The sequence below is a fragment of the Pantherophis guttatus genome, chromosome 12 (assembly GCF_059756535.1).
Source record: "Pantherophis guttatus breed Tessera chromosome 12, ASM5975653v1, whole genome shotgun sequence".
Taxonomy (NCBI): Eukaryota; Metazoa; Chordata; class Lepidosauria; order Squamata; family Colubridae; genus Pantherophis; species Pantherophis guttatus.
Window position 1 is genome coordinate 16945466 of NC_142074.1, and position 14542 is coordinate 16960007.

At 40.5% G+C, this 14542-nt stretch overlaps 1 protein-coding gene across 5 annotated transcripts in view; it reads right to left on the bottom strand.

Annotated features, from left to right (window-relative positions):
* DIAPH2 (diaphanous related formin 2) overlaps window positions 1-14542 on the bottom strand; it is a 343475-nt gene that overhangs the window by 121803 nt on the left and 207130 nt on the right. For all 5 annotated transcript variants that reach the window (XM_087877553.1, XM_087877550.1, XM_087877551.1 and 2 more), the window contains one exon: window positions 6444-6607. In XM_087877553.1, the coding sequence (XP_087733679.1) occupies window positions 6444-6607 (164 nt within the window). The remainder of the gene's footprint in view (window positions 1-6443; window positions 6608-14542) is intronic.

Below are 14542 nucleotides of genomic sequence, written 5' to 3' on the forward strand. Positions count from 1 at the left end.
CACATGCACAGAGTTGCCAGACGAAGCTAAAGAACAAGGGTCGACTTGGGAGTAAGGTCACAGGTGGATGAAGGGCCCCTCCCAAAGGAAATAAAAGAGGAGCAAAAGGGGAGTGGAGTTTGCAGGAGACAATTAGTTTACCTAATTGGTTTATGACTCTCCAAGACTCCTTGCCAAGTTTTGAAGATATCGGCCTGGCATCTCTCCAAGCCAGATAAAGTCTGTGACTGTAAATTCACCCTTGAAAGACTTTGCTGGATGTGAATAAGAGAAATTTACAGTAATTTAATAAAAAGGGGTTTTTGTCGGGACAAGGAGTCTGCTTTGTGGTTTGGGAACGCCTAGGTCCGAACAGATGGTAGTCCAATTTCTTCTTGAAAGCTTCCAGTGATGAAGCTCCCACAACTTCCGAAGACAACTTCTGTTCCATTGGTTGATTGTTCTCCCTGTCAGAAAAGTTCTCTTTATTTCTAGGTTGAATCTCTCCTTGATCAGTTTCCATCCATTATGTATATGGCTTCAAGATAGTGTTGACTCATGGTGACTCCCTGGACAAGTTGCTGAAGTTTTCTTGGCAAGACATTGGAAGTGATTTGTCATTGCTTGCTTCCTACTGCTGGGTTTCAATTTTTTTTTTTACTACCGGTTCTGTGGGTGTGGCTTGGTGGGCGTGGCATGGCTTGGTGGGCATGGCAGGGGAAGGATACTGTAAAATCTCCATTTCTTCCCGATCAGATGGAACTTGGGAGGCAGAGAATAGATGGGGCGGGGCCAGTCAGAATTTTTTCTACCGGTTCTCCAAACTACTCAAAATTTCCACTGTCAGTTCTCCAGAACTGGTCAGAATCTGCTGAAACCCACTTCTGGTCAGCACCCTTGACACCCGATGAGATTTCAACGCAGGGATATTCTTTCATGCTGTGGCCCATTTTAGTGTTTAATTTATTTTTATTTTTTTTAAAAAAGGTTTGCTGGCATTATTTCCCATCATGTGCTGTGTTGCCAGGTTCTAACTTATAGAAATGTCTCCCCTTAAAATAAAGATCATACAGTCCATGAAGTGCGAAACTGAGGTGGAGGGGAGAAAAAAAAATCTTACAAAGGAGATCAAATTACCATTCGAAGTTTGCTTGAAATACAAGAAAGTATAACTCTCAGATAAAATTCCAAAGTAGCGGAAGAAAGGCAAGTAAATAAGCAATTCAAGGGCACCACATAACTTTGTTTTTCTTCCTAAATAGCAAGTCCCAAAGGCAGAAAACCTTTTCATGTTAATCTATAGCAGCAACAAAGGAGAAAGGAACTGGGAAAAAGGTCTGAACCTGTAAGATCCACCCAGCTAGCTTTATACTTTCCTTTCTTCTTGATGTTTACTAAAAGCATGAAAATAATTTATTGAAAGAGAACATTTCTTTGGAAGTTCACCTATGAGAGGAAATGGAAGACCCAAACGGATATACAGTTTATGTTCTTGTTTTCATGCTGTCCTCAAAAGAACGGTAGTTAACCTTCTTCTAATTTTGAAAAAAAAAAAGAACAAAAACTTCAGTGGTTTCCATGCTTTTGCTAACGCCCAAAGGGCCACTGGTGACAAACCTTTCAATCGATCTAGGATGGTGCAGTATCTCTAAAATCTTTTATTATATCTAATTAGACAACCTTTAATTCTCCTACAAAGTAGTGAAATCCTCCGTGGTTTGCCACGGGTTCACTACCCACGCATGCTGCGTGTGTGCGTGCACAGTGTGTGCCAAACGCACACTGAGCGTGCATGCACACTCCGCATCGAACGCACGCTGTGTGCACGCACATACGCAGAGCACACCAAACACGTGCTTCACGCAGAAAAAGGAGGCTTAAGAAGGTAAGTAGAACAGTGAGCGGGGGGAACAGCTGTGCCGCGCAATTTAGATTCGCTAGAACTGTTTCCTAGCGAATCTAAATCGCGCGGCACAGCTGATTGTCAGAAATACCGATTCAGACGAACTGGTAGCTTTTTTTTACTATTGGTTTGCCCGAACCGGTAGCTTTTATTACATTTCATCCCTGCATTAAAGGTAATATTTTAAACAGGAAATTTAAATTTACTGTTACCTAAAATTTAGCATTCTCTGATACTGATCTCATTCATTCATTCATTCATTCATTCATTCATTCATTCATTCATTCATTCATTCATTCATTCTTCACTTATTTAGACATAAAGACATACTTTGGGAATAGCAAACAGAGAAATAGATTATGCATTAGTTTTCAACTAATCATCCTGAAAGTTGAGTAGCATTTGTCTTCCGTAACATCTAACTTCACATAAAATGTGTTTAGTGCAAACACAGGTGTCCTTCCTCCATAAATAAAACTATCCTTCTTTGTAGAAAATAAGTTATGTGCACAAGGTAGAAACAGGACACCGTGCTAATGTATTAGTAAACCGAGTTAAAATTTACAAGTGGGTGATAACAAACAGAGAAACAAGATTGTTATAATCATCCAGGTCCTTCCTTAGGCTTTCAATACACTAACAGAATGGTAACAAGCTTGTAAGGGGAATTAATCTGGTCTGTAGACATATACCATCTCTTGTTTATCATTAGCTTACATAAATCTTTACCATCACAACTTTGATGTCAGTTTAGTTTTGTAGGTAAACAAGTACACCTACTGCATTGTAAGCATTATTCATCAACAATACATTCATATTATTATTACAGACCTGTAAAAATACAAATAGAAACAGTAAATTTAAATTTACTGTTTAATATATTAGCTTCCTTGTTCTCTCTCTCCCTCTCCCTGTTTTCTCTCTTTCTCTCTCTCTCCCTCTCTTTTGTTCTCTCTCCCTCCCTCTTGTTGTCTCTCACTCTCTCGTTCTCTCCCTCTCCCTCCCTTTTCTCATTCTCTCCCTTCCTCCCTCTCCCTCTCCCTCTCCCTCGTTTTTTCTTTCTCTTGTTCTCCCTCTCCCTCCCTCTCTTGTTCTCTCTCTCCCTCTCTCCTTCCCTTGTTCTATCTCTCTCCCTCCCTCTTGTTCTCTCAGTCCCTCTCTGTCCCATTCTTGTTCTCTCTCTCTCCCCCTCCCTTGTTCTATCTCCCTCTCCCTCCCACTTGTTCTCTCTCACTCTCTTGTTCTCTCCCTCTCTCCCTCCCTTTTCTCTCATTCTTTCTCTCCCTCCCCCTCTCCCTCCCCCTCCCTCATTTTTTTTCTTATTCTTGTTCTCCCTCCCTCTCCTGTTCTCTCTCCCTCTCCCTCCCTTGTTCTGTCTCCCTCTCCCTCCCTCCCTCTTATTCTCTCTCAGTCTCTCAGTCCCTCTTTTGTTCTCTCTCTCTCCCTCTCTCCCTCGTTCTATCTCTCCCTCCCTCTCTCCCTCCTTCTTGTTCTCTCCCTCCCTCTCTTGTTCTCTCTCTGTTTCTAATTTTTTCTCTCTCTTTCATTTTCCCTCTCTCGTTTTCTCTCTTTCTCATTCTCTCTCTGTCTCTCTCTCTCTCTCACTCACTCAGTATTGTTATTTAGGAGTCAACAATAACATTAAAAATGAATGTAGTAAAGTTGGGAATTGTTTTGCGGTGCACACCAACTGTTGATAGTTACTTAACAGATTAAAGGTTGCTGCTGGCGGTAGGCTTCTGTGTGCTAAAAGCGATGGCAAGTCGCTGAGCAGCCCTGATAATTCTAGGCAGTTTGAATAGTCCCTCAAGGCAAGCATCGTATTCTGGAGCATATGTCTTTTTCCATCCCTTCCTCCATGATGCAGTTAATTACAACAACCCAGAGGCAGCCGGTGGGAATAACATCTGCAAGAGCCCAATTTAAAGAGGAGGGAAGCAAAACAGGGAGATGGAGTGGTGGTAGTGGTGGGCTACCTAATACGTCCAGATTAAATCTTAGAATCCTAATTATGGTGTGGAATAAAAGGAAGATTTGCATGATGAGTTCTTTTGCTTTGTTGTGTCATGGGCTTCTACTAATGCAGGGGTGTAAAACTGGATTTCTTTGACGGCCAGATCATCATTGTAGTTCTCCTCCGCGGGCCGGATGGGGGTGGGTGGGAGATGGACGGATGCCTCCTGAAGCACCCTGCCGGCCAAAATGGCTCGTTGGGGGGCCAGGCGCAGCCCTTGTGCACCGTTTTCAGCCTAGACGGCTTCCTGCAGCACTCTGGTGGCCAAAATGGGGTGTGTGGGGGCCAATCGTTTGCTTTTCATACCCCCACCCCATTTGACTACCAGAGACACAGTGGGCCAGTCCTTTGCTATTTCCAGGCCAGCCCCATAGGCCAGATTTAAGCACATCTGGCCCGTGGGCCTTGAGTTTGACAGCTCTGTACTAATGGATTAATTTCACCTACAAGGGGAATGTTATGTTCGCTCATCTCAATAACAGTAGTCCTGGACTTACCACCATAATTGAGCCCATGATTTCTGTTGCTAAGGGAAGCATTTGTTAAGTGAAATCGCCCTATTTTATGACCCCTTTTTTTGCCACAATTGTTAAGTGAATCGCTGCAATTGTTAAGTTAATAACACGGTTGTTAAATGGATTTGGTTTCCCAACTGACTTTGCTTATGAGTAGGTCGCAAAGGTTGATCACCTGAGCCCGGAACATTGCAACCGTCATAAATGTGAATCAGTTGCCAAGCATCTGAATTTTGATCACACGACCATGGGGGGGATGCTGCCTCAGTCGTAAGGGTGAAAAAACGGTCATAAGTCGCTTTTTTTCCCAGTGTCGCTGTAACTTTGAATGGTAAGTAAGTAAACTGTTGTAAGTCGAGGATCACCTGTACATAGAAGACTCTCAATATTGCATTGAATTTAATTTAATTCCACTGTCATCAGTATCCAGACCTGGGAACATATCTTTCTCCTCCTGTCCTGTCCACTTTTTACAGAGGCACAACTGAGAGCTTATTAACAAACTACATCACTGTTTGGTTTGGTGGCAGCAGTGCCTCAGTTAGAAAGTCCCTACAGAGAGTGGTAAGGACAGCCGAGAAGATCATAGGAAGCTCGCTTATAAACACTATGTACTTAGAGCTCAAAGCATTGTTAGAGACCCCACAGAACCACTTCACAGTCTATTCTGTCACTCTCCCCTGGGAGGAAGTTTCGAAGTATTTCTAGCAGGACTTCCAGATTCTGTAACAGCTTTGTTTGAGTTTGATACCCCTGCTCTAGGATTTTAAGCTAGTCCTTCCTTTCCTCGAAGTAACAGTAACAGAGTTGGAAGGGACCTTGGAGGTCATTTAGTCCAACTCCCTACTCACGCAGGAGACTTATATTAGGGATTCAAACCGCTGACCTTTCCAATCCACAAGCTCAGCGTCTTAGCCACTGAGCCACCTAGGGAGCCGCCAAATATTTCCCTCTTTGAAAAGTGGGAAATTATTTCACATAGTGAGCAAAGAGAAACAGTGGTCGCTATGTCAGTATCTTTCATTTCAATCTATAAATATATGCTGGAAAAATGGTTCAACTATTTTCTCTTGCATTCTGCTTTGCTGTTAGAGTAGAAAACAGGGTCAAAAGTTACTAAACAAAGCTATTATATAATCCTTGAACTTCTTTGATCATTACAAAAGTCAACTCATTGTTGGATGAACCACATTAAGTGAGGGGAAAAAAATAACATTCCTGACACTATCTTTTAGAAGCACATCTTCAATGAAAAGCTATTTCTAAGAGTAAGAACTATTATGAACAGCATTGAATATGTCATGATTAGCAAGAACTGGAGGGGATAATAATCATTGGAAATTGTTAACTGGAGTAATCCCCCCCCCCTTTTTTTTTTTTTAAAAAAAAAGGGAAGAGTGATTTAAATTCTGCAAGTAGTTATTTGCTCCACCTTAACTATTCCTGCAAAATAATTTCTGAAAATTAAATATCTCTAAACAGAACAGTATATGCTGGGGTTAGAAATAACTTTTGTGTGTGTGTGTGTAATTGTGGTTGATTTTGCCACTCAGAATATCTAGCGATTTGCAAATTTCATACACAAGTGAGAAAAATGTGGAGAAAAGACATCAATACCAAATCCTACTGAAATCCCAATTAAACGTGCTCATACTTTAAATAGCCCAGAGAAGATATAACTGATTAATCCAGCACCACTTCCCTATCACAGAATTCTTGTATGGATTTTACACAATCAAAACGTGTTTTCCCCATAAAGATTTTGCAGCGCATTTTCACCAATATTTCACACACTGAAATATAACAAATAATGATATATAAATTCCAGATCTTAAGAGCAGAAAAAGGATGGAATAAAGCAGAATATTGAATGGCAAGCTGAATTTGCTATGTGCATATTAGTGATCCATTTCCTTCAAGGATTGGAAAGAAATGCTAATCAAGAGAATTTGTTGAGACACTGGACAATATTCTAGAAAGAACCATGCACAAATATATTTATCGGCATAAGGAGTGATGAATCTCTACTTACCAAAAATAATGTCCGGAATGCACTTAGATCTCCAAAGAATTCCTCAATGGTCACAGATTTGGAATCAAAAGTATAATAGTCTCCCAAATTATCATACAGCTTGATCATGTTGTTATGCATGTTTGATAACTTTTCGTATTGTTCTCTGGCACTCTTGGCAAAACTGTGTTCTTATGGTTAAGGAAGCTTGAACGAATAACACAACCAATCCTATTCTCTAATTTCTCCTTTACCGATATTTGATAGAAAAATGTTCCATATTTTAGCAAGTTTAAGATTGCTCGATTCAAGTTCGCTCATGTACAACTGCTGGTTGCTGAAATAAATCAGCTGTTTGCTCGAGTTCCTAATCTTGAGCAATCTGTGACTAGGATGCTGGAGTTTTGAAGCAAAGAAAACAGTTAGCATTATATCCCATCAGAAATGACATGGAACAACATTTGTGAGCGGAAAGCGTCTGTGAAATTGGAGATAGAATTCTGACGGGATGCTGTATTTTAGGATTCAGCAAATGCAGAATCATAAAAATACGATAAAGTAAAAAGGAGTGAGCTCACACAAAGCAAATAATTCTACCCAGAATAAATCCCAATAAAACATAAATTATTAACATAAGGCATCCTTGGAATTGGCATGACACATACATTGCAAATATAGTTTTGAGAAGCTACATAACTCCTAATCCAATAAAACTGTCTCTTTGCTATTCTGGAGATGCATTAAGAATAGTCTGAGAAACTCATATGAAAAGTCACAATGGGCATATAGTTAAAATGTTGTAAGAATCTAAACCTCCTAACAACATTTAAACAAAAAAGCCTGAGCAGTAGTTTACAGAATTACTTTCTCTGTGTGTGTGTGTGATTGTGTATGCCACTGTATGTTGGAACTTCTGCTATGCTATTGCTTGTGTATTACTGCACTTTTGTTTTTAATAAACTAACGTTAAGCAGAGAACAAAAATAATATTTCTCCAAGTGCCGTGATTGCAGCACAGTGAACATACTGTACTTAAAAAAAAAAAACCAAAAAAACCCTCAGAAAACAAAAACTGAAGAGGGCTTGAAAATTAACCCAAGATCTACTTGACCTTCATAACAATTTTAGTTACAAATTACATAATTGTCACCTGAAGTGGAAGGAAGCAATTTCCTACAGAAGTTAAACGACAAGAACAATGCAAATGCAAATAAAGGTTAACATTTTATTAAGGGAATAATTAAGTCATACCTTTTCATTCTTCTACTTCAAATTCAATAAATGCTTCATTAATTTTTTTTTCTAATGACAAAAAGAAGGGGAAGAAGAGATTAGTAACCTTTGTTCTTTAGCAAATAGTGTGATAGCAATAGCAATAGCATTTAGACTTATATACTACAGTGCTTTACAGTCCCTCTCTAAGCGGTTTACAGAATCAGCATATTGCCCCCAACAATTTGGATCCTCATTTTGCTCACCTTGGAAGGATGGAAGGCTGAGTCAACCTTGAACAGGTGGGAATCGAACTGCTGGCAGTGGGCAGAGTTAGCCTGCAGTATTGCATTGTAACCAAGAAGGAAGGAAGGAAGGGCAATAGCCGTAACACTTAGACTTGTATACCGCTTCACAGTGCTTTACAGCCCTCTCTAAGTGGTTTACAGAGTCAGCATATTGCCCCCAACAATCTGGGTCCTCATTTTACTGACCTCAGAAGGATGGAAGACTGAGTCAACCTTACGTGGCAATGGTGTTTTTCTATCAACGCTCAATGCATGTTCTCCTCTATGCTAAGTCAGCTTTGCTACTGCCCCATTCCAGCAGAATAACCAGGTCATACATGACACATGTAAAAAAAGGGACAGTTGTCATGTTGTTATAGCTTCCATCATGAGTTTTTTTAACCTCCATTATTCTAATAAAATGGAGAAAGATTGAAAAAAATCAATCCGTTTATAGTACAGATAGAAATATTCACAAATACATCCATGCTAGATTCAGATCTATGGTCAACAGACAATTCGGGATCCACAAATTAGTCCCCCCCACCCCCCCAGCCAATAAAGTTGCAGAGAGCCTTGGAATGAACAGTTGGCTATTCAGTCTAAGTCAGGAGTCTCCAACCTTGGCAACTTTAAGACTTGTGGACTTCAACTCCCAGAGTTCCTCAGCCAGCAAAGCAAAGCTGGCTGAGGAACTCTGGGAGTTGAAGTCCACAAGTCTTAAAGTTGCCAAGGTTGGAGATCCTTGGTCTATGACACATGAGGCATTCAGAGGACAAGTCGTACTTTTCCTAGCTCTTCCACTCAACCCCAATCAACAGTTGCATGCAAAAGTTTACACTTCCTTGATCAAATCGTGTTTGAGCGAATATCTGAGTGAACAGGCTGTCAGGCCTGGAAGCCATCTTTTGTATTGGGCCTTCAGACCTGCCACATTTACTACTGTGGGAAACCGGAAGGGGGGGAATTGTGTGGAGCGTGGGTGATATATAGTCATAATAACATTCCTTTCTCAGGGAGTCAAGGACATCTTGCCCTGCACGTGGATGGCTGGAAGTGGAGGCATCTCCAGTTGGGATGGTGTCTTCATTGGACCATGTGATGGATATGTGGGTATTGGGCAGGGATTTGGACTTTCCTTTGGGTGGGGAAAACCTGGGAGCTTTCAGATTCAGGTTTTCCCAGATGTGCCAATATGACAACTCTAATAAAATGGAACTTTGAGGAACTTCAAGCCTCGGAGTTTTCATTCATTGGGGGTGTTACTTGGAACCCTGACATAGGCATTGGCAGAATGTTTTTATGGTATCATAATTATACGTGGAAATGGGAAAGGAAAAACTGTAGCCTAGACAGTTGGATAAACCTTTGAGTCTGAAGGAGGAATGATAAAAGAAAGAATTTCAGAAAAGGCACTCCCTAGTTTTTGGGAGAGTAGAAGTGAGGGGCAGGAGTACTTTCAGATTTGCAAAGTTTTGTTAATGTAACAGTACAGTAAAGGTAGAGTTACTGTTTATGGTGGTGCTCCTTGTCTAAACCACCTCAAAGGGCTAACTGATACTACCATATTTTTCAGACTATAAGACGCATCGGACTATAAGATGCATTTAAATTTACAGAAGTAAAACAAGAAAAAAAAATAGCTTTTGGGCCTCCACACATCGGATTTTCACCCTCCCAGGCCCCCAGAAGCACTCTGTGTCAAGGTTCGAAGTCGTCTCAAAATAAATCGCATTTCAGCCAAGTTCTTTATGAAAACTCACTCATTTATTAGCACGACATTCTGTTCCAAAACTCATTGTAGCCAGCAATGAGTTCCTACTCCAAATCCCTTCCCTTCCTGGCTTGTTTGTTTGTTTGTTTGTTTGTTTTATTAAATTTGTATACCGCCCTACTCCCAAAGGACTCAGGGCGGTGAACAGGCACAGGATAAAATACGGAAATACAAAAGTTAGAAACAATTTAAAACCAAATTAAATAATTTAGCCCAAGACAATTAAAATCCCAATAATTTAAAACAAATTAAAATTTCAGTTTAAAAATTTAAAAGAAAGGGGAGAAAATTAGGCCAGGCCGACTTGCTCTCCTGTTCTGATTGGCCATCTTCCAAGTCATTCTACTCCTATCTACTAACTAAGCTCACAGGAATTTCCTCCCTCCCATCTCATCTCCTAGGAAATAATCTCTCCAGGGAATTAACTGGGTGAAGTGTCAAACGGTCTCTTGCCAGATGCTCCCCCTTCTTCTCTATGTCAGCCCTGAACAAAGTGCAGCTTGAGGGGCTGATGCTCTGCAGTGCTTTGTACTGTGAGTTATACAGAGTATGTAGGTCAATATATATTCTGCCCTTACTAGAGAGATTGCCAGGGAGGACAGACGACTTTTATATAGGCTTTCTCCTCCAAGACTCAAATCCGGCTACCACGCGTGCAGTGGCAAAATTCTGTGTCGCTGCCATGTCCACAAGAAAAAAAAAATGGTTACAGAATTATAGTTGTCAACTGTTGCCAATTTTTTGGAGATTTCTATAACAATTATTGGAAAAATACATTTACTCACATACTTATCGGCTCTCCACTCATGTAAATTAGGGAGTGACCCTAACGGTTTGAGATCATGTATTTTCATAACAGGGATGTTATTATTCATGATTAATGTCAGTATTATTTTTAATTTATTGTATGTCTATTGCTGGTTGATGACCGTAATAAAGTTTTTATTCTATTCTGCATGGCTCATTTTCGCCAAAAATGTGCCCATTTTCGACCTGTAGAGTGCTTCTGGGGACCGGGGAGGGCGAAAATGCAACACACAGAGAGTTCAGGAGGCCAAAAATATCCATATTTGGTCTATAAGACACACCTAAATTTTCACCCATTTTTAGGGGGGGGGAAGTGTGTCTTCTACTCCGAAAAATACGGTAATTTAAATATGCGTTACTATTTTTTACTATGTCTACAAATGCATCCTTTCTACCTATGAGCAACTGTTTACAAATTGGAACTAAGAAAATAAGAAATATCCTAAGTACTAAACTTGCAAGAGCCTTGGTACTACAGTGGTTTAAAGCACCCTGTTATTAACACAGCTGCCTGCAATTTACTGCTGGTTCGAATCTCTCCAAGGCTCAAGGTTGACTCAGCCTTCCATCCTTTCTAAGGTAGGTTAAATGAGGACCCAGTTTGTGGGGGCAATAAGCTGACTTTGTATAAATATACAAAAGTATGAAGGCTATTGCTTAACGCACTGTAAGCCGCCCTGAGTCTCCAGAGAAGGGCGGCATATAAATCAAATAAAAAAAAAAATAAAAAAAAAAATAAACTTAGGATACACTTTCAGTGAGTACTTTATAATGCCTCCTTCAACAAAAATGATAGTTTTCAAGTCTCTTTATAGTCAGCTCAATGTTCTTCTTCTTTGAGGATTCCTCTCACTCTTTCTTTGCAAAACACCTCTGGATTACAAATAAAAGGATTATTTGTCCTTACAGTAATAGTCAGTAACATTCAATATTCCATTCAAAAACCTTTGTGTACTTAAATACCTTCAGAGCTGATTTGCAGGCAAGTGCTCAAAAAGACCCTCTCATTCTTAAAAACAAAACCAACATGGTTTTTGTCCCGAATGTGACAGAGTTGAATGAATTCAGCGATGAAGAATTGTTGTCTTGCATTTGGGAGACTTTTGAAGGCAGACAACTTAAGAAACCCCCTGGAAACTATTCTGGTTCCTAAATTAAATACCTGAAAGAAAAAGCCCCATCTCTATCAATGCACCAATGCTCAAGAGAAGAATGGAAAAATGTGAGGATACAGATGCTATGTCCTTCAAAACAGCGGCCCACTCTATGCCGGCGTGGGATACAAAGGAAAGTCAACCAATCTGACGGAATAAATTGACACAGAAATGAAGAGGAAAGCAGAACTTGAATAGCTTCCAGAGCACAGCCAACATAACTGATTTACAATGGACGTGTAAAAAATAATAATAATCATTGAAGTTTTATTCTTCGTATTGTAATGTTCTTTGGAAGCTGTTGTTTCCAAAGAATCCTCCCTGTTCCATTTCTCCCCTTAATGAACACGGATATGAATATGAATCGGACACACGTTGGCAGAAATGGAAAATAACGTAGCGGCAGCACCGTTAAAAAAAAGAAGGCGATGTCACTTCACAATACCGTTGACTTCCTTCATCGTAGAAGCCCCTCACCTTTCTAACCATCAACTTTTCTAGCTCGAAAAAAAAACAAGGAGGGAAGAGAAGTGGGTGAAAATAAGAGATGCTGGGGGCGGGGGGGGGGGAATGGCCATGCGTGCACGAAATGTCCTTGGCAACTTTTTCTTTCTTTCATGGACATCAACAATGTATAAATGCACCATAAATAGATCAACAATTCAACATTTTGAATGACGTTCATATTCATGCATATTGTTGCTTTGAAGGGACCTCCCTCAGAAACATATACACAGATCAGGATAACTCACACTAAGCAATAATGTGCTTGCTTAATTTCAGCAACATATCCAGCCACAGCTTACCATATTTTTCGGAGTATAAGAAACACTTCCCCCCCACCCACCAAAAGAGGATGAAAATTTTGGTGTGTCTTATATACCGAATGGAGCCAAAAACGTGAGGCATGGAGGCGGCAATGGTCTGTGGCAATCCCTGCAGCCTGAAACAGCTGATTGGGGGTATTCTGGGAGGCCGATCCACCCGCCAATCAGCTGCTCGTGCTGAATCAGGCTGCAATAATATGCTGAAGCTGACCTGGCTGTTCGCTATTTACTGCAAGGACGTGTCAGAGTTTGCAGCAGCAATCACATCCAAAAAGCACACGCAAGTAACAGATTCAGCAGGATTCAATAACTTCTCTTTATATATAATATAACACATGAAGTAAATATACAATACCAAAAACAGGTTTTCCAACATGGTAGTAAATACAAGCAAAACACAAGCAGAGGAGAAGAGTTTCAGTTTCAGTTTTGAGCAGCAGACTAGTTTAGAGCTCAGCACAGACTCAGAGCTGCAGAGCTAAGCCATGCCCAGGCTCCAGACTGTCTCCTTGTTGCTCACACATCAAATACTGTTTCAGTTTCCAAACAGCCCTCAACTCTCTCACACACTGACAGGACGCTAGCCAGATGAATACTGATGGATGTTGGTAGGCAGAGGCAGATTTTTTTTTTCTTATTTTCCTTCCCAAAAACTAAGCTGCGTCTTATACTCCGGAGCATCTTATACTCCAAAAAATATGGTAACTGATTTTTATTCTATGTTTTTCTTGTAGACCTCAATATGACATATATTATTCTCCAATCTCCTATTTTCTTCACAAGATTGCGAGGTAAACTGAGGGGAGAGGGAGAGAGACGAGAGAGAGAAGAGAGGAGAGAAGAGAGAGAGAAGCTGACCAGACTAAGGACGCTAGCCAGATAGGCAGATTTTTTTCCCCCTATTTTCCTCCCCAAAAACTAAGCTGCGTCTTATACTCCGAAAAATACGGTAGGTAACATCATCAGTGCTTATGACGTTACCAAGACTGGGTAATGAAACATCTTCAAGAAAACAACCAAGCTCAGAGAGAGAAAACCAGAGATGAAGCTGTTGAGCTGATGTTTGAGTACCACAGACCAAAATGACTGTCCTCGCATAACGTACACAAGAGCATCATCCACAATATCATTCCCCATAAACCTGCCCATCACTAGTATTTTGACTTCCACAACGTTTGTTTTTTTGCCAGATTTCCCACATCTCCATCTAGCTTTATTTATTTATTTATTTTTTAAACAAATACAAGAAAGACCCTCTCAGTCTGAGGGTCTGATGCCAATGAAGAATCAATACTCCCAGACAGGTAAAATAAGCTCTCAAAAACCTTTCAGAAAACTAAACAAAAGATTTCTTTTGAACTGAGTTCATAGTGACTTCATAAACATGTCCAGAAACTTTTCAACTGGAAAAACAGTTGGGCAATGGAACTGAGATTTCTAGACAAAAGGCTTGAGATCTGCCACCATTGCACAATTTTGCAGGAGGGTTTTTATTTTGCAAAAAAAAACAAAAACCCAAAAACAAAAACCTGGTGGCAATTGAAATACAAAGGGCCTCCAAGATGCTCCCCATTGATCTACCTACATCCCCTCGACGTTCCTGTTCAGTGTAACAAATTGCTTACTGTTGCCGCTGTTTGTTTCCTTATTGACTCTTCTGCAAAAAGCAGACATAAAACTCTCCCAGGGACAAAGGACAGAGAAAGCTTTCTCAAAAGCAAAGAAGATAAGAAAGCAGAAGGGGTGATTGCTGAGCCGCTTGGGTCCAAATTTGGGCCAGTTTCTTGTAAGAAAGAAACTCCAGCGGTTTAGAGACATAGTGATATGAAAGGAAACAAGGTTTATCTGCTCTTGTTGAAGTATTCCCTATGTCTGAAAATACCATTTTAGATCCTTCCAGAGGTGGGATTCCTTTACCTTCCCTACTGGCTTGCAAATGTGAGTGCACAGGTGCTCACTTCGCTTGCACGCGCCTCCTCCGCGGATGTGCATGGCCTTCCGCGCATGTGCACTACTCACACATTACGTCCGGGTGGGCAGAGCTTCCCACAGTCGCTGC